A 20,372-nucleotide genomic window follows, 5' to 3' on the forward strand; every position below is an offset into this window, starting at 1 on the left:
CTTGCTGCCAGAGCCTGGGCTGATACCCCCACTCCTCAAGGCTCAGCTCTTTGCCCATTGAGAAGATGCAATGGCATCTGGCATGAGAACTTCACTGAACTTGAAGGAAGTTTTTCACCAGTATGTACCTTGAACATACTCCTTTAGGTCTCTGTGTGCGTGCGAGTGTGAATATACTACAGCAAATATACTATGAATGCTACTCTTCGATTCTTAAGTATGTTAAATTTGTGAGTTACTGTAGTGCTATATAAATTCTATAGAATCTTTGGTAAATTGTTTAAATTAAGTGCTGCTAAGTGCTGTTACTTTAGGCCTAAACTGTTGGTCAAATCTGGGGCTAAGCTTGGCAAGGGTCTCTCCTCTGAACCTTGTGACTCAGTGGGAGGGTCCCCCTCATTTCTTTTATCCTTACCCTTTCCCACCCTTACCCCTTTTCCATCACCAGCCTCCACAGAGATCATTTTAGGTTGATTTTAGTTATAGATTGATGTATTTTAGATTTTAGTTTGATTTTTGTCTGTGTGCTTTAACCATCTAATAAGTAGTAGAGTGAACGTTGCCAACAGACTTTGTTGTGCTTTCACTTTTACATTAAACCTGCTTTTGACAATACCTTTGCCAGTGATTCTTTGAGCCACCTAAAACACTCATTTGTGACACGCTGCAATGATAGTGCAGCACAAATATTTTAAAGGTATCCATAGCCACATCTTCTAGACAGAAAATGGATGATGTGATCAGTTAGTACTGCAGTTGCATAATTTGTCCTCAAAAAAATCCCTTTTACCTTTTTCTGCTTGTTTTAAAATATTTGACCCTTCTTCTATTCCACATAGAACAACCTCAGTGCTAAACCCATGCTATTGGAGAAGTTCTCCTCAGCAGGAGCTCATTGTTAACACAAGAGGACCCACTGCTTTCCTCTGCAGAATATGCTTTGGTTCTGCACAGTCTCAAAAAACCCCACTACTTCAGTACTATCAGATTGTAAGTATTAGCCATCAGTTCATTCTAACAAAACCACAGGCAATGTTTCTGCCACCAAAGATACTTAAAAGATTGATGGCTTGAACTTGCCTTGAAGCATTATGGAAAATGACTGACATACTAATGAACAACAAAAAATGTTATTGTGAATACAGAAAAAACTGTTCTAACTCAAATTCTCAAAGATACTTGAAGAATTTTACAGTTAACTGCAAGACACAGGATTTCAACCTCAGGTTTTTTTCTCTCCTGACTCTTAGAAACCATTTAACCCCTTTCTAGCTAGCTTATGTAATAATTCCCCTAAAATCATGAATTTATACTGACACAAAACTTTTTATGATGGGATGGAGAGCCAGATAGACATTGTGGCTCTGAAATCCAAGCCCAAAGACTTCATTACTTTCCAAATTAATCAGACAGTAACACTTCCTGCAAATGTCTATTCATCCCTCAAAAATATCTTTTTGTATTATATTCCCTTCATTTTACTAAAATTGGTATTTTCAAAACATGAAAATTTTGTTCTCTAAACAAAACTTCTCATTGCATTTTTAAATTACTAACTCCTGAAGAAAGATGTTATTATCTTTAAACATATTTATATTTTATAACAAAATCTGAAACCAAACCTATTGTTCTAACATTTAAAGTTAGTTATTTTGATTCACAGTCTTTTCTACATAATGGATGTTATATAGTTTCAAAACTCTGGTTTTCACATAAAACACACAATGAAAGTACAATATAAATAAAATAGTTTATTACAGGTATTTTAAAAGAGCTCTACAATATGCTTTCAAAACATTTTATACAGCATTTTGTCTTTCAATATGAAACAATCCACATAGGGAGAAAAAAATCTCAATATATAACTAAAGTCATTATTAATGTACTGAATTTGTCTGTCATACAAAAAGCATAGTAACTACAGACTTGTTTCCAAGTATTTTTGCTGGTTTTATTCTTGCTGAAAATGGAAAAGAATAACATGTATGAAAATAATTTTGCCCTTCACTTCATGAATTCATGAATATGAATTCACCAAGTACTACAAAGTTCATGCCACTTCAAAAATAAAAAAAATCAACCCTCATTTTACTTAAATAAATATGGATCTATTTAAATACTGAAAACAATGTCATGTATCTTACAGATATGTTAATTTAGAAATAAGATTAAGAACTTCTGGTTTCAACTATTCAAAAGTTGCATAACAAAGGAAGTATCCTAAAAGGTAGTTTCTTCAGAGGAAAAAAAGAAGAAACAAACTTCATTCTTGTTCGTAATGTATGAAGCTGCACTGCACTTACACTTCTGGCCAGCTCCATTGGCACAATGGGCAAAACTGTCTACTTACCAGGAAGTGTAACTACAGATTCTATTAATACAAAATCAGAATTACTTAATTTCAGCTAAAAGTAATTTTCAGTCTCTTTAATGTAATGAGAACACGACTTCCTGACAAAACTGCTCATCTGAGTTATTATCACATCTTAGAGAACATTTCTTTTACTGGTTCACTATGTATGCTAGAAGGAAAGGAGACTGAACAGATAGTAAGCCCATTTGTAATGTTAATGCTAATTTCTTGTCTTCTTTTCTTACACAAAAATAGCTCAGTGAAGTATGAATTGGCCAAAAATGCTAGAGAAGGCAAGGGATTTACAAGGAAGTGGAGTTAATGAAGTGGTAACATGGATTAATTGATTATAAATCCAATATTCTAGCATTGTCTCCATGTATTTTATATAAAAAGGGAAATGATCTAATTCCTCATGTATAGCTCTCCAAGCACATTACAAAGAAGTTATTTTTCCCTATCCTATAGAAAATAGAACGTTCTATAATGTCACATCAACATTCTTCTCATTAAACTTTCTCCCCTTTTTCTGCTCTCTTCTTTTTTTGTGTCTTTTATCTAAAAATAACCTTTTTTTTTTTTTAAAGTACAGGATAAATACAGCAAGTGTCCTTTGCTTGCAACATATGGGGAGCCAGAAGAAACTAAAAGGACTTTTTCCTTATTCTCAAAATTACCTTTTTGTCTTTACTTTTCTGATAGTTATCACTGAACACAAAATACTATATGGGAAAAGGTAAAACTTTTAAACTATCTTATTTGTGGAACTCTGCAGATTGCTGCAACACTATTGATACAATACAAATGCATATTTATAAACTAATTTAGCCAAAGCGAATGCAAAGAGTGTATTTGTGGGCTTGCTGCATTTTTAAAAAACAGCTCAACAGTAGTATCTCAAAAATTGTATCAAGTAGACAGTTCTGAAGACAGTAAATTAACTTCACCACGTCATCTCTGTAACAGGAAATATGATCCCCTTCGGTTAATTGTTTGGCCTAAGGGAAGTCTTTTATAATTACGCAACCAAAAAATTTAAAAATATGGTTTCATAGGACATTATCCAGTTTTGATAAAACTAATACATTCTCTGCTTGTTCCTCAGTGGAACTAAACTTTAAGCTCTCTTTAAAGTGAGTAAGGTGGTGTCTTTTCAAATGTGGGGCCTGTCTGAATTTTCTTCCACAAACTAAACATTCAAATGGCTTCTGTCCAGCATGCATTAGGTGATGTCTTTCAAGCTTAGAAGGAGATTTGAAAGTTTTAAAGCAGATACTGCATTGATACAATTTGTTAACAACTTCACTTTTTTCAGTACCTTCAGAAAAATCATGCCAATAGCTGTAACAGCTTTGCTCCGTTTCCAACAATTTACTGCACAAATATGGCTGTGGGTTTCTACTGCTGGTGTCAAGAGCAAAGTCCCCTGACTCGATTTCAACTTTGATTTCAGCTGCTTGGTTTGACTGAATCAGCTCAAATTCTTGAAAGCCAGATGCCTGTGAAGGTGTTTGAGAGTAACCTGAATAACCCACAGGCTGAGAAGACTTAAATGCAGTGTTATCTCCCTGATGATTGAAAAGTTTGTTCAGGTTTTCAAATTCTACCTGGCAAACGGGGCTTTTACAGGGTCTCTTTTCAGTATGGGTGAGCTGATGTCTTTTTAAGTGAGCTGACTGTCTAAATGTCTTCCCACAAACATTACAGCCAAAGGGCTTTTGTCCTGTGTGTATAAGATAATGTCTTTGAAGTTTGGATGAAGATGGAAAAATTTTTTCACATCTGTCACATTTACACACTTTGTGTCTGTTATGTATATTTTTAGCAGAAACTGTAAAAGCACAGTGAAGTACTTCTGGTTTATCAAAGAAACTATCATTTGATGAACCATAAAAAGCATCATCTTTATTATCCAGTGAATCATCGACGTTTAACATGCTTTCACCAGGAAGCACACCTTTTAAATTACTGCCCAAGTCAGGAGGTTGTGGGTACTCTTGCCAAGATAATGGCACAGCAAACGTTCTTTTCATCTGATTACAAACTGACTTGTGCATGTCATGCCTGCTCTGGCAATCCTTGGACGGTTTAGTGGACACATGCTGATCACAACGCTGATCTCTAGGTGCAACCAGGTCAGGACTTCTAACGTGACCTGATTTTATTTTTTTTCTGTCACCCAGAGAAAAATCTGTTGCCTTTCCTCCAGTATGCTTCAGTTTCATCAGGGTCTTATTTTTCCTGTTGACTGTGTGTCTGCATGCTGTTGTACCATTATTTGAACTTCTGCTGTCTCTTGAATAACAACATTTGTGCAACTTTAGAACATGCTCTGTTTCAAAACACTGCTCACATGCTGGGCACTGAAAGGGTACAATATAAATTGAGTGCACATCATGTGGGTCATTCTCCTGTGACTTGTGTGTGTCAGCATTCTCAAAACTATCCCTCTTTCCTTCCAACAGGTTGTGTGGTCTGGGATATTTAAGAGCCTTTGCTTTGCATACAATATTGTGGAAAGTCTTATTTCTGGCATGGAGCTGTTTATGCTTCATGAGTTTGCTCTGTATTTTAAATCCCTTTTGACAAAAACAGCACTGAAAAGGCCTTTCTTCTGTGTGTGTGAGCTGATGAATTTTCAAGTGTGTTGACTGTCTGAAAGATTTGCCACATGAAGAACACTTAAAAGGTTTCTGGCCAGTGTGAATAAGGAAGTGTCTTTCTAGCTTGGATCTTGATGGAAATGTCTTGTTACATGATCCACAAGTGTGAGTTTTCTTCTTTCTCCTTCTGGCACCATGTAGGTGATCTGACTTGAGACACTGATGCAGCATCCATCTCTCTTCAGTTGTAAAAGGTTTCCAGCACACAGAACAATGAAATGTGCCACAAGCAGCCCTGCCTTCCTCAGAATTCACATAGGTTTCTGCTTCCTTTGTATCACTCTCATAATTTTCATTATGAAGCTGCTGATGCTTTAAGAAAGTGATTACATTTCTGAAGTTTCTGTAACAAACAATACACTTAAAAGGCAGATTATGGGTTAACTGATGCCTCTCCAGGTGGACTAGCTGCCTAAATGTTTTATTGCATACATGACATTCAAATGGCTTTTGACCAGTATGTATGAGATAATGCCTAGCTAATTTTGACGGAGTTTCGAACTGTTTATAGCACATGTCACAAATATACGGCTTTTTCTTGGGTATCTTGACAGCTGTTACACAATGCTGAACTTTTAACATTTTTAAAGGGCAATTACACCTCGCCTACTCTTAATTTCTTCAGATAGGTATTTCAAGTGAAATTGAGTGCACACTAAGATGGAAAGCTGTAGAAGCAGCAAATTTTCTTAGGAGAGAGATTCTTAAATTCCACAGGTCCCTAAAATAAGAAAGAGAGTATTATTTAGCCTATATTAATAAATAATTGCCTAAGTTTGCCTCTTGTTTTCTACATAAGATACCAAAAGTATCTAGATTAGCATACTCTTGATTTAATTTAGCTTAAAATACTTTCCTTGTAACAGAGTAATCACTAGTTATATGATGCAGAAAAACTAGATTACTTTCCAGAAGAAAAACAAGTTTAAGTCATCTGTGCTATAAATGCATGTTCTTCCAAATACACAGTTCAGCTACATTATATTCATTAAAAAAAACTTCAAGAACTTATTGTAATAAATGTCTTCCCTACAGCAGTAATTCTAACTCCCAAATATAATATTTATGAAGATGGGAGAAAAGAGAAGAACTAAGATTTCTTGCGCTTCAGAAATACGTTAAATGAATGCAGTGTTAGTAAGAAGAAAAACACTTAGCTTCAATATATTCTTAAATTTACTATTCACGTTTCTGCATCTTATCAACTGTATCTAGCAGTATAATCAATTTTGATTTCTCTCAAAATGGCAAATGCTGGAGCCAGTCAGCAAAAGCAACACACTACTCATAAACTATAACCATAACAAAGACAACTCCTAGAACATGAAAAAAACAGAGGTTATGTTCGCTAACTCATTATAAAGCTAGAATATCAGGGTTGTGATACCTAACCATGCATATACTGGGACATCATCATGAATACCAAGGTAGTTATCATAATTAATCATCATTATTGTTTCAGTCTAAACCAAAACAATTAAATTATTTTCTTTGAATTTTCGACTGATGGAACACAATTGGGAAAGCTACTGTGTCTCAGCTCAATGACTTACAAACAAAAAAAAATAATTTGCAAGCTCCTGACTGTATGACAAGTTATTAAAATATTCATAGGAACTGCTAGAAACTACCCCAACCAAACATTTCGCCCAAGCCTTCCACTGTGAGGCCAACCCACATCTAGACAGCCTCCAAAGTGGTCTTAAAAACTTCCAGTGAGGATGTTCCTTAACCTCACCAGGGCTCCTGCTTCAGTGTGTCACCTTCTCATGAAGATTTTCCTTGCACTCAGCTGAGCCTTTCTTTACTACAAAGTTACTGTCAGTGCTCCCTGTCACAACTTCAGGTATTCAAAGTCTGCTTTCTCCCCTTTTGTTTCAAAAATACGAAAATTCTGGGGTTTTCTAAGTATTGCTTTTAATTCCACAAGAAAGAAAGAAAGAAAAAAAAAAGATTGGTGTTTTTAATAATCTCTGGACTACTTTCAATTGATCACTTCATTCCTAAATTGCAGCATCTAAGATTAAGTATTCCAGTCCACAAGCATAGTACAAACAACAGAATAAAAACACCTCTACAATATTACCAATATAAAAGAAAACAGATGAAGGGAGCAAACTTTAAAGCAAGAACGTAACAGCACTTGTGAGCTGTAGCATCAAACTACCACAAATTATAGTTAGTAGAAATGTCTTGTCCATCTCAAAGTTATTACAAGTTGCATATTCATTCAATGTACCAGCAGAATAAAAAATTAAATTCTTCAGTGTCTCCAAAACCTGTCACTACACAAAGTTAGTCCTTATTTTAAAAAAATTTCAGAAATCTATTCAAAATAATTGCAAAGAATAAAAGCCTACTGCAATTTAAAGCACGTTACAATGAGATTCAAGAACCATGCACAAAGGCTGAAAATATATGGTGAATCAAGGTTTTTCTTAAGCTTAATGGAAAGAAAACCTGGTCATTGAGGTAGAATTGTTCCACCCCTAACAGATATGTTCCTATATAACTGTGGGCTTTAATAAGGAACATATGGATGTCCACCTTAGATGTGATTGTCACTACACTAAGGAGTTCCTTAATCTCACTGCAACACTTCAAGATAGATAAAGCAGTTGAGAAAGTAAACTTTTCCTTTCCTGTTCTCTTTTCCTGTAGAATTTTAGCAGTTACTCAGTTTCAGTCTTCTTCTGAAGATGCAAGAAAACACAACACTTTTAGGAGACCCCCTTTTCCTCCCAGTTCTTGTCACATCATGCGAAAGCTGGGAGTTTAGAGAGAGTAAGTGTGTGACACCAAATGCTTTCTAGTTTGTGCTACCATGAAGCTAAAGACAGGCAGGCTGAGAAAAGGAGAAAAGATTCTCTGCTGTGCTGAGTTTCTGTGCAGCTCAAGGCAGCCTCCATTAGCAGGGAAAGAAAACCTCCTGAGGAAGAACTGTAAAGAGTGATGAATTTCCGTTAACATACTGTCATACAGATCTAATTTACACACCAGGAAAATGCTCAAACACTACAGTGACATGCAAAGAAAAAAAGTCAAGTCCAAAGTAAGAGACAGCTGTGGCATATTACACAAGGGATTTTGTATTTAGCTTATAAATTTTTTAAAATTCTATCTGGTGAATGAGGAAAATGCTCTGTAGTACAAGGTGTCAAAAGCAGAGTAGAGCTTCTTGCTGTGATCTTCTTGCCCTGTGAAGGACTGAAGGCTCAGATAAGCTAAACTAAGGGGATGCAAGGGAAGGAGAAAGGAGCCAAGATGGGCATTACTGTGTGGCCCAAATATATTTTCAAATCCTATTTACTAAGGACAGGCTTCCCCACATCTATTTCAGGGTGCTCTGTGCTTTGGACAGCTAAGGAATAAACATGCTGCTGCTAAAGATCAAACAGCAAAAGACAAGCTTGGAATATTGCTTCCTGCTAGCCTTGAAAGTACACAGGCTTGTCCTAATTAAGAGTTAGAAAATGTACCTCCCTATGTGATAAGGATTTAGTTTATGGCAAAGGTCCAATTTAATATTAAACTGACACTACTTTTCATCTTGGCTGCAAGGTCATGCAGAAAATATAATCAAGAAGTTATGTAGGCCATTGAAAGTTCAGAGAGGACCCTCCTAAGTAACTGTTTCCTTAATATTACAGATGGCAGCAAGCTGCAACAAAATGAAAACATGATGGAAGAAAATTCTGAATTCTAATCTGGTCTTAACTAATCAGAAAAGTTTGCACTGTGGTGTTTTGGGTTTTTAAAACAAAACAAACAAAAAGCTCCAACAAAAAAGCAAACAACCAACCAGGAAGGGCACTTTAATAAGGATAAAAGCAAGATCTTCAATTTAGGACAGAATAATCAACTGGAAGGGGATATTTTACTAGGTTATAGTGCAGAAAAGACCTAGAGTCTAAGTTGGAACAGAAGGTGAATATGCCAAAGGCTACCACCCATACCAGGATGGGTGAACAGATGTAAAGCTTTGAGAGGACATAAATCATCCTTATTACTTACTTACTACTGTTTAGAACTCAGCTGGAGTAGTCTATCCAGTTTTAAATATTTCCCTTCAAATCGAGTCAAACATATGAACTGATTGGAATGAATTAATTCAGAGAAGAGAATCAAGAATGATCTGAGCTTAAATGCAAAATATAGAAAAAAATATTAAAGTAACTGGGAATATTTAAGTTAAAAAAGAGGAGATGCAATTTAAAAAAATAACACACATACCCCCTGCAAAACAAAGCAGAAGAATCACTTTTAAGGAAAACAGAAATAAGCTGTTCCCCAAACCATTTACTGTTGTGAATGAAACTGGCTTCAAATTACAGTAGAAAGAATTCAAGTGTATTATTGTCCTTACAGCTGCAAAGTGTTTCTTAATGAGCATACAAGTAAGTTATGTAGGGGGATTGCTCTGCCTACATCAAAGGTCTCCAAAGAAGGTTGTACAAACACTTCTCAAATTCCCACACCCATACAGCTGACCCTATACAAGATAATATATTCCTGCTTGTTTTTTGGTGACTCGTTATTGTAATTCAAAACAGGTCATTTAGGAATTCAAAAGTCAATATATTTCAAAATTTACCAGGCAGGATTCTTCTGCATTATTGTATCTTCAAATCCTTGAGGCATGCTAATGCTTATAATTTCCCAGAAACAATTATATAAGGAAACAAATTATAATAATAGATGTGTGAAGAAACATAAGGTGCCTCCGGTAACACTAATGACACAATAAGAAAGTGAAAATCTAGCTACTTATTTATGAAACATAGCATGCCAGAGAGAGAGGAACCTGAATACCAAGACAAACATGTTGCCTGCTGGATTTCCTCACCAGCTCTCCCGAGAGAAAAGTTTAGATTGCTACAATGGGGGAACAAATCACACCAGAAATGGAACCTTCACTCGCCAGTTATGCAGAAATCAACATCAGGCATTACGGCTCCTCAAAGCTAACACTCTTCATTCTCCTCTGTTTTCCTTGTAATTTTCCTATACACTTCCTGAAGCAAACCGAAGTGAAAGATGTATGATGGTGAAGCACGGTTGGTTTAAGAACAAACCTACGTTCTGCTTCAGGGGCCTGAGACCTCTGGGACTGACACCAACACTTCCCCAACACGACACACGTAAATGCAGTTAGAAACCTAAAATCAGGTGGCGAGGCGGCCCTCACGGACAGCAGACTGCGCACAAACACACACATATATACACTCATACACATATACACACATATACACACCCCCCGGGGCGGCTCTCCCTCGGCGCACAGCGGGTCCCTGCTGGGCCCGCGGCCGCCCGGCCTCGCCGCGCCTCTCCCCCGCCACAGCCCGGCCGCCGGGGCCGGGCTCGGCCCAGGGGAAGGGCGGGGACCAGGCGCGAAGAAGGGAGCGACCTGGAGAAGCAGCTACCGCACCTCCACCTTCCTCATCTCTCCCGGGATTGCTGCCGCCTAAACTCTTCCCCCGGATGGCACCGGGACAACGGGAAACCCGGTCCGGAGCTTTCCGTTCCCCCGCGCAATCCGGCCCCGCCCGCCGCCGCTGCTGGGCCGGAGCCGGAGCCGGGGCCGGGGCCGGGGCCGGGGCCGGGGCCGGGACGAGAGGCGGGGAACGTGGCCCTGGCTGCATTTATGCCCAGGCAGAAAATGCCCCCGGCTCTGCTGATGAATTTTTAGTTGTTGTAGCACATTGCTCCCTACAAATAAGACGCATTTTCTACTTCAGCACCCTAAAAGCAAATAACCAAATCCCGGTGTTTGCCGGGTCGCAACTAAAGCACGATGGCAAGGTTATACTCCTGTTGTGTGTTAAGCGCACCGTAAAGCCAAACCTACTGGCCTAAAAGGCTAGGAAATGGTAGCTGGAAGGGAATGGGAAAAGAGACGCTTGGCCGGGAATTCTGAAAACACCTTCAATAACACGCGCACACAAAAGAGCCCGGTTTGCCTCCTCTGCAGCAGAGAGGGATCGAACAAGCGCAGGAGCTCGTGCGCCGGAGGACGGACAGGTGCCCTGCAGCAGTCACATCTCCCTTGGCGGCCGCAGCTTGGCTGAGGTTACCTCAGGGGAATGGCAAGCAAAGGACTGAAGACATACAGAAAAAGATAGAAACCATTTACAGCATCTACAGTTGGGTCCTGCATTCAGTTCAGGGGTCCCTGGCACAAGACAAGCAAGGACCTGCTTGAGCAAGTCCAGAAGAGGGCACAAAAACCATCAAGGAGCAGGAGTACCTCTCCCATGAAGACACACAGAGAGTTGGGGTTGTTCAGTCTGGAGAAGAGAAGGCTCTGGGGAGACCTTACTGCAGCCTTCCTGTGCTTGAAGGAGGCTTGTGGGACTTTCCAAGGTCCGTAGTGACAGGACAAGGAGCAAGAGTTTTAAACTGAAAGAGAGTAGATTTAGATTGGACATAAGGAATAAATATTGCACAAATATGAGTGGTAGCACTGGAACAAGTTGCCCAGAAGCTGTGGATGCCCCATCCCTGGAAGTGTTTAAGGCCAGGTTGAATGGACTTTAAGCAATCTGGTCTAGTGAAAGATGTCCCTATCTACAGCAAGGGGTTTGATAATCTGGGTTTGGTCCCTGCCAAACCAAATCACTCCATGATTCTGTGATTCTGCTTCATAAAAGAACATGCAAATGGCACAGCAAAGTGTAAGAGATTCATTGTAAATGCCTGTTAATAAAACACAAGGACATGGATGAGGCTGGTTACGTTGTCCCCATTGGGACAGAGAATTTCTAGTCACTAGACTTTTGACTTAGCCACCTGCATATACAGCTCAATATGGACTCTATTAGTCAAATCTTAAACTCTTTATCGAAAGCACATAAAGACAGATTGCAGATTTTTTTCTATTTTTTAAAAATTTTTTATTTTAAGGTATCTGCCATATCCCAGGAATTACAGAGGACCAGTCTTGTATGCTTTCCTCTTTCCTTTAAAAAAAAAGGACAACTCACCAAACCCCACCTTTTTAAATATCGGATAATTGATTTGACCATCTTTGTGAGTGAAATTGCAACACTGAAGACAAAATAAGTAATTCCCTGACATAAAGTTTATAAGAGGATTATTTTTTCATATAGACGCATTTTCCTAAGAGTTTTGCTTATTTTCTTTTGTTCATGCAGACTGAAATTAAACAAATAATTATTTGCACGTGCAGCAATCATTTCTTAGAAAACCGTGACTGCCAGCTCACTCATCTTTTTTCAGTTGTCCTTTTACTGAGACTCCATGTCTGTACAAAAGATAAAGCTAGGATCTGACTCTTAGCAGGAGGAACAGAAGAGGGCAGAACCAACAAAAAAATCAAATATGTAAATTAGTAAAGTTTTAAAAAGGCTGTGGTAACTAATTCTTTCTGCTCTGGGTGTTAAGCCCTCTCTCCCAGTCCTACTGGGAATTCAAGTAGAAATCATCTATTCTGAGGAAACTCCAAACAACTGCTGTATATATAAAAAAGTAATTGTTTAGTCATGAATGTTGTATACATCAATGAAAGAGAAGTTGGCAGCATTTACTAGCCTAAGGATAATTTTGTAGGCCCTGGTGTCTCTGAAGAACTGTCCTTGAGATACCTAGAAATGTCCTTTTCTGATACCTAGAAAAAAATGTCTGTAGAACAATCACTACTTCTTAGCTTAGCAATGTTAGAAATCAAATCATTCTCATCGCCAGTGGTATAAATAACATCTGACCTAGTTTACAACACACAAGCCAAATTTTAACACTACAGAACAAAATTTATTTCCATTTAAGCTGAAATGCTCGAGCAAACAGCTTAGCTAGTGTTAATTGTTGCTTCAGTAGCATATAGTCAAGTATTAACCTCCCTGAAAGGGAGCCAAGTCTTGTGGTTAAAATGGGGATTGGGACAGCCTAGAGCTGAAAGCTTGGTAACACTATATGGCCACAGGGAAGTCACTTAGGCTTATAGATGTCAATCCCCTAGCTATAAAAAGTGCATAGTAATTGCCACATGCATCTCATAAAGCTATTCAGAAATATTATTCATCATTTAATAACTGCAGATCATCTAAATATATATATATTTCTTTCTAAAGCATCTGTTTAATTTTAAAGTCTATCCAGCCTTAGCAGCCTGCTCATGAAACCTCTGGACTGGTCTGAAGCAAGTACACAAGCAGCTGAGTTCTGCATGTGCCTGGTAGCAAACTAGTGTAGCAGGCCCACAGCTGGTGTAGATTGTTGTAGCTCTCTTGATTTTAATGAAGCTGTCGCAATAAATACCAGCTGAGAATCTTTTTGTGTAGTTCTGGAAGTTAACAGAAAGTATAATTTTTGGATTATATATTCAATCCTAGCTCAGTTGTAACAATACAGGTGAATTCATTCACTATGTTTTTGTAGAAAACACTGCAAACACATGGAGTCAATTATATGTTTTTACGACGCCAAAGGAATAATAGGCAGGCTTTGTAGGAAATCATGTTGCAACATTGCAGCAACAATGCAAGACCTCCTAGGAGTGGAAAGTGGATTTATTTTAAAACGAAACTGATTTCAGCCGTTCACTTATGCCTTCTTTCCACATCTCACTTGTGGATATGTCTTTTTGTAACCTGAGCATGCTTATTTTCCCACTTCAGCAAGTCATTGGGATTTACTCGCTGCCCTTTCCCTCATCTTGTGTGCTTCAAAGCTGTAGGTAGATATGTGCAGGGATCTTGATGACCTGTTAATTGAGGTGCTATGGAAACACACCATTCTTGTAACTATTCTCCAGCTGGTTTTTCTTTCTGATGCTTCCACACCCAGATGTTATTCATTCCCCATGCACACTAATATTAACATTTTGTAGCACTTTTCTACATGCTAAGAATATGCAGAATATTAAGAATGTGCGTGCTTTGGTGCACATATTATCCTTGTTTTACTTATCTAGATGAGGTTACATTTAACAGATAATAAACCAGGAGCATACTGAAACAAGCTGAATGATTATTATCTAACTTGGCACTTGAGAGGTTATACAGAATTAGCTCTAGCAATAGCTATAGTGTTACATGCAAGATCCTTTTTAAAAAAAATTTTTTCAAAGAAAATGAAATGTAAAAATTAACAATGAAAGAACTCCTAAACTTTCCTTAAATAAAAATTGTGCAATAGAATAGTTTCACTGGCTAGTGCTGAATTTCAAGATCCTGAAATGCTGAGTTGTTCCTTCATTTGTAAAAGAAAATTTTACACAAGAACATAAGTTATGTAATCCTTTTACCTTATTATTCTAAATGCATATCGCTCCACTTCTTGTAGAAGGCACACTATCTGGAGTAGGTATTAGCATCTCAGTCTGAATTTTAACAGAAAATGAGTGATTAGTCTTTTTGTGGGCATATGCTGTATTCCATATTGATATGGAAAGCCAGACCTCATTCAAATAAATTTCTATTCCCATTAGTTTTTAGGAAGTATAAGATTTTCCCTTAAAATATTGTGAAGATGTCTCTGCAAGCTGACAGTTGGCAATTCAATTACATGAGTTGCAGGGACAGTCTGTGAGTTAACTGCAACACATTATCATTAATCTGCTCTTGTCTGCTTTTGTAAGGTGTTCCTTACTTTAAACACAAGCTGTATATGCAATGTGTTACAGCGATTCCCCTGGTGTTATTTTTATTGTGTTATAGGCTAAATAGACACATAACACAGTATATAACTTGCTAATGTGTCAATTAATGCCACCTCAGGGCTGCAGTAAATTGCAAAGGCTTTTAAAACTGTGAATATGCATTTCATGTTAGTCTTAGGTCTCTTCCTTTTTCTCTTGTCCTATTTTCTGCCTTTTTTTTTTTTTCCCTAAATAGCCCATCTTCAAGCCCTCTGGTGCATAACAATGAATTGCCTTGAGGGAAGATAGTTGTTTAATGAATCTCAGAAATATCTATTCTACATGTGCAAGTATCATATTTTATTTGATTAAGCACTGTGTGGCAAGAGCTCCATAAATTCTCTCTGTATGCTCAAAACAGAAAACAACTTTAAATGAAATTTTTGAGGAAAGTAAACTTTATTCAGCCAGACATAAAACACAGGGAAAAGAAAGAGAAATTTCAAAAGAATATGATGAAATTTTAAAGGCAACACATTTAATTCTATGACATGTAAGAATAATTATATTTCAGTACCTTTAAGATACAGTTGTACCTAAATGCAATCACTTTCATTAACTTTTTGGCTTTGTCTAGCAATATATTATGCTTTATTTAGCAGTATATTTCAAAATAATTTTCTTATCTGATATAATGTACTTGAAACTTATACACAAACCAGTGTGTGTAGATGTTCATTTGTTGAGTGAAAAACCCACAAATTGCTGGCTCACAGCTCTTAATCTCTAGAATCCCTAAAGAATCCCTGCTTTGAAATTAGTTGCAGGCTCTATCAATTATATCTGTTTAAATGGACAAACCTAATTACTACAGAAGAGCAATTGATTTTTAAATTACCACTGATTGCACAGTGGGTATCTCAGTGGGAAGACAGGTACATTCAGGCTCTCAAATGGAATCAATGTATTAATTAATCTACAGATTGACATACTCCATAGAAAGTTCCCCGTCTCTTACCTCCGTCCTGTAGATTCATTTGTTTCAATTTAAAAGAAATTTCTGATGATATAGAAGTGAAGAATTAAAATGCAATATAAAATCGTACATGCTGTGTCTAATATGTGAGTTTTAATTTTCTGACTTTGCACATCTAGTGCCATTTGCTAGTTTAGGTGGCGTCTGAGTGATAAAGTATTCCTTACAACACTGAAACATTAAATTGTGCAATATAATTCCAAGGTATACATATGCATGCCGGAGCTAAAAATGACTTTTCATAAAATGGAAATTAATTCCTTTTGTGGAACTAGTAAAATGAACATAAACAAAAACAGATCTGGAGAAAACAAAACATGTTCTCAGTACTGTGCCCACTGCTGGGCTCCTCAGTACAAGGGAGAGCTGGACATACTGGAATGTGTCCAGCAAAAAGCCACTAAGATGATTAAGTAGCATCTGCTCTGTGAGGAGAAGCTCAAAGAGCTGTGATTGTTTAGCCTCAGAAAGAGAAGACTTCGCAGGGAATTTATCAATGTGTTTAAATACATGATGGGAGGGAGGGAGAGAGGGAAAGAAGAAGCTGGAGCTGGACTCCTCTCATTGGTTGCCAGTGCAAGGGCAGGAGGCAAGGGGCACAGACTGAAACTCAGGAAATTTCACCTAAACATGAGGAAAAAATCCCCAACTTTTTTGCTTTTGACAATGGTAAAACACTGGAAGAGGTTGCCCAGAGATGTTGTGAGGTTTCCATCATTGGAGATGGGATTAGGGACAAAATTAAATGTAGTTGGAGCTGATGGAAGTTTGAAAGATAAAAGGACCTACCATTTAAACTGGCTTATAGATCTGTGGGACCACAGCTTTAATTAAGGAGAAATAAATGAGCTAGGAACACAATAGTCAAAATTACTGCTGGACAGATCAGTTTCTGTGTCACTCCCTGGGAAAAAAGTGTCAATAAGAATATTCAGAACCAGCTATCCTCAGATGTGGTAGACAATACTGAATAATTACTGAATCAAATAGAGCTGATTCTATTTTAGAACTGATTTACATTTGATTTTTAAAGTGGTATGTGCACTAAAGAATAGCTGGTCATAAAAACAACCTTTTAAGTGATCACATACAGATAACATTTTGATTAGCTGGTGGATTAATAGAAGTTGGTCTTCAGGTTTATTGATTTCAAAAGAAAGGGTGAATTTCAAGAAATTAAAAGAATTAATTAAACCAAATAGTGGTCAGCAAGGAAAGCTAAACATCAGTGATGCAAAGTATAGTGGTGAAATAATATTTACTGAAAATCAAACATTATAAGTCTTAAAAATATATATAACAAAAGGTTCTTCATCCACATAAATTTAAGAGAACATTAAATGACATCCCTGTTCACTGAAGATAAAGGAGCAATGGAGGATAAACTATGCATGGTTCAAAATACCTTTGAATATTTTGCCTCAATTTTCAATATGGATCACTAGGTAGGTGAAAGGAGAAGAAAACTGAGAAGTAGCAGCAAAACTTGTAAGGCTTGAAGTGAGACAATTAGGAAATCTGTATGTTTATTTTTCCAGAAATATAACAGCAGTAGAACATGAAACACTTGACCACCCGTGGCAGCAGGAAATTGGATTTGATGAGCTATGAAATCCTTTCTATTCTTAAACTCCAATGTCCCTTGTATTGACTTGCCCAAAAACTCCTGCCTGTCAATACAATTAATTTTATCTACACTGCAGAGAATCTTGACAAATCAAATTGTCAAATTATCAAATTACCTGATAACTCAAGAAATATGTTGAAATTTAATAGATGTGCTTAATGTCAACTAAAGTCATATTGCAGGGAGGATAAAATTATTAGCTTGGAGAAAAATACACTTTTGGCTTCCAAGGCTAGATATTTACTTCCATAAGATCTATAGGATCGGATATTAAGGTAAAAGATATCTTCTCTCTCACAGTGCTTCACCCTTCTGACTTCAGCTTTAAATTACCTTAACATGAGTAACAAAAAGAAGACTATAGAAAATTGGTAAATTTTGCACAGCTGCCAAGCCCTCTACTTATTAAAATATATTATGGGTACTCATGTCAGCCTACACATTTACTTGTGTATCCTTGACTACTCCAGAACTGTCATGAGGGTGTAACACCTTTAAATGCCAGCCCACATCTGTCTACTGCCCTTTGCATTTGAGAGACAGGATATGCTGACTTTTCAGGGTCCCATCCCTTACTTCCACAGATCCATCTTTTACCATATGTTATGGCCATTGTCAGCTATTAGTAGATCAAGTACTCTTGAGGTCCCTTACGTGAAACAATATATCTTGTATGTCTGGTCAATCCTAAGAGCTCCATGTGATCCTCTTAAAATCTGGAAGTAGTTGTGTTTCCATTTATGACAATCTGAATTCCATCTGTTCACCATCCCTGTCTATCCCTGCCCTAGTGGGTATGTTGGGGCTTTTCTAGGACAAAATCCAAACTAATTTGTTTGCTTGACATCAGTCATCCGATACCGCTGCACAGACTGATAGCATAAGCAAGCTGCCAGGCTTAGGCATGAAGTTCCAGGACCTGTCCTCACCTAATGCACATGCTTGAATTAGCCAGAAGATGCTTTCTTGCTAGTTGTACTGACTGTGCTGCCCAGAGTTAGCCTTTGAAAGATTTCCACAGCCAAAAAGTGTGGATAAATGATACCATTGCCTTCAAAACTCACTCTGATACTCATCTGCCCAGCAGTGTGATCACTAGTCTACAGTTACTCTGAAAATCCTGATGCAGTCTTTAGTTTCCAGCTTCGGCTTTGACCCTTAGTCAGAAAGCAAATAATGTTATGAACAACTTCCTGGGCTTCGTGGTCTGAGTTTGGTAACTTTCCATTCAAACTCCTGTTTCAGTAAGTCAAAAGCTGAAGGTGCTTCACTTTGTAGGGTCTGTCTCTGATCCAGCAAAAGCATGGCACAAATTTGCCATCCTATAATAAATTCTGAGTTTACATGGAACATTTTTTTCTACACATTTTCCACACATCTTTTGTATAGTAACAACTTAATAACTTCAAAAAGTTAAAGACTTCATACCCTGTAGAAGTTCCACTAATGAATAGATAAAGTAAACAATCCCAGCACCTAAAAGTCCCCTGGCAGAAATCAGTACGATATATAGAAATATTAGAAACCAAAACACCAGTCCAAGGAGAAGGTTTCATTTCTGTTACTGAATGCCGACAACTGGAGCGAAAGGAAAATGGTTCGATGTATCCCATTACTTGCCTTAGCACATTTTGGGAACCCAATGACAACAAACCAACATAACCTCTTATGTTTTACCCAGGTTTATGAGTTAGAGAACAAGATGATCACTCAGTAGTTGCAAACATCTTAATTTCAAGATGAATGATTGATTAACTAAGAATGCCGTAATTACCTGCTCATCAGCAATAGTCGAAGTTGGCCAATTCACAATGGCTTTACTGCTCTTCACAGTCCTGCACCATCCTATGTTTTTGTCTGAGTGGACCATAAGATTCCTCTCAGTTCCACTCAGTATTTGCCAAGCCATGTCTTCATTCATATCTTCAGAATCTTTGTTTTAATGTCACAGCACAACTTCCGATATTTGTTCAGGAGTCTATCTGTATTAATCACTGCAGGGAATAACAGATCTCCACTGTCTTCTCCAGGCCACCTGCCAGTACCTTGAAAATGGCACTGTTTAGGAGAAAGAAAAACAATGAAAGAGAAATGATAGAATGAAACAAGAGAAGTTATAGAATCTATTTGGTTTCACTCCTGGTCTGAAATGTTATCATTTTCTGATAGGGTTCCAACAGTGCATGACATCATAAATCCAGAAATACATGTGGTAACAGCAGAACATCGTGATGTATGACCATGGTGTTCAGCACTGTTTTTAAAAAGCTGTAGTGCAGGATAATCACAGAAATGCAAAGGAAAGATGTTTAGGTGCATATGTATGGGCACAGCAGGGTGAGAGCTGGTGTTGCAAAACATTTAACCCTCAGAAAAAACCTGGCAGATTTCAAAGGTGTATGTAACCCTGGAAGAGCCTGAAACTAAAACGCTTAGGACACTGTTTTGATGCACTCAAGTAAAGTAAAGGACACATTTCTAAACTCTCTCACAGAATGAAATGTTGTTCTCTCCAGTCTGGGTATTACAACTTCTCATTATCTTCACTTCTTGTACTGAGAGGAGAAAGATGTACAAGAAAATGTATACCGCAACACAACTTGCTGGGTTACTTCAGCATCAATCAGCAGCATTTATAAAAAAAGGCAACACTGAAAACTGTGTAATGTATTTTATTCTTAAAACTTACAAAATACATATGACAAACAGCATCAATTGATCCTGATTTATTTTGCTTGTATGCTGTCATCATCTATTTTCCTGTTGAACAGCCAGCTTGTGACAATACACTTAATTGATGAGATAAAATAGTTTTTAAATTTGATTATACTCTTTGCACTTGAAGTGCTAAGGTTGTTTTAGCACTTCCATTATGAGCTCCTGTTTTGGCAGGATTTATGTTGCCACCATAAAAATGTGTTTCTGACTTAGTCTGGCTACCTAAGATTGCTGTCTAAGGAATAATTAGATTTGCATAATTAAAAAAATATTTTTATGTGCACTTCCATACATTGGAATATAGTTAATAAAGATTTTTAGTATCATGATCAAAGGCTGACTAGTGCTCCTTTCTTTACAGCCACATACCTTTTTTT

The 20,372-nt window shown here is 37.5% G+C and overlaps 1 protein-coding gene across 1 annotated transcript; it reads right to left on the reverse strand.

The window, feature by feature from the left end:
* Nucleotides 1-1,731: 1,731 nt before the first annotated feature.
* Nucleotides 1,732-5,620, reverse strand: ZNF770 (zinc finger protein 770). Its single transcript, XM_010391696.3, has one exon. It carries the CDS (start codon nt 5,596-5,598, stop codon nt 3,403-3,405), a length of 2,196 nt encoding a protein of 731 aa, XP_010389998.1. The 5' UTR covers nt 5,599-5,620; the 3' UTR covers nt 1,732-3,402.
* Nucleotides 5,621-20,372: the final 14,752 nt, after the last annotated feature.

This window comes from Corvus cornix, chromosome 5 (genome assembly GCF_000738735.6).
Source record: "Corvus cornix cornix isolate S_Up_H32 chromosome 5, ASM73873v5, whole genome shotgun sequence".
In the NCBI taxonomy this organism is placed as follows: Eukaryota; Metazoa; Chordata; class Aves; order Passeriformes; family Corvidae; genus Corvus; species Corvus cornix.

Coding starts and splice junctions, on each gene's coding strand:
- ZNF770 (XM_010391696.3), bottom strand. CDS start 5,598: ATGTTAAAAGTTCAGCATTGTGTAACAGCTGTCAAGATACCCAAGAAA.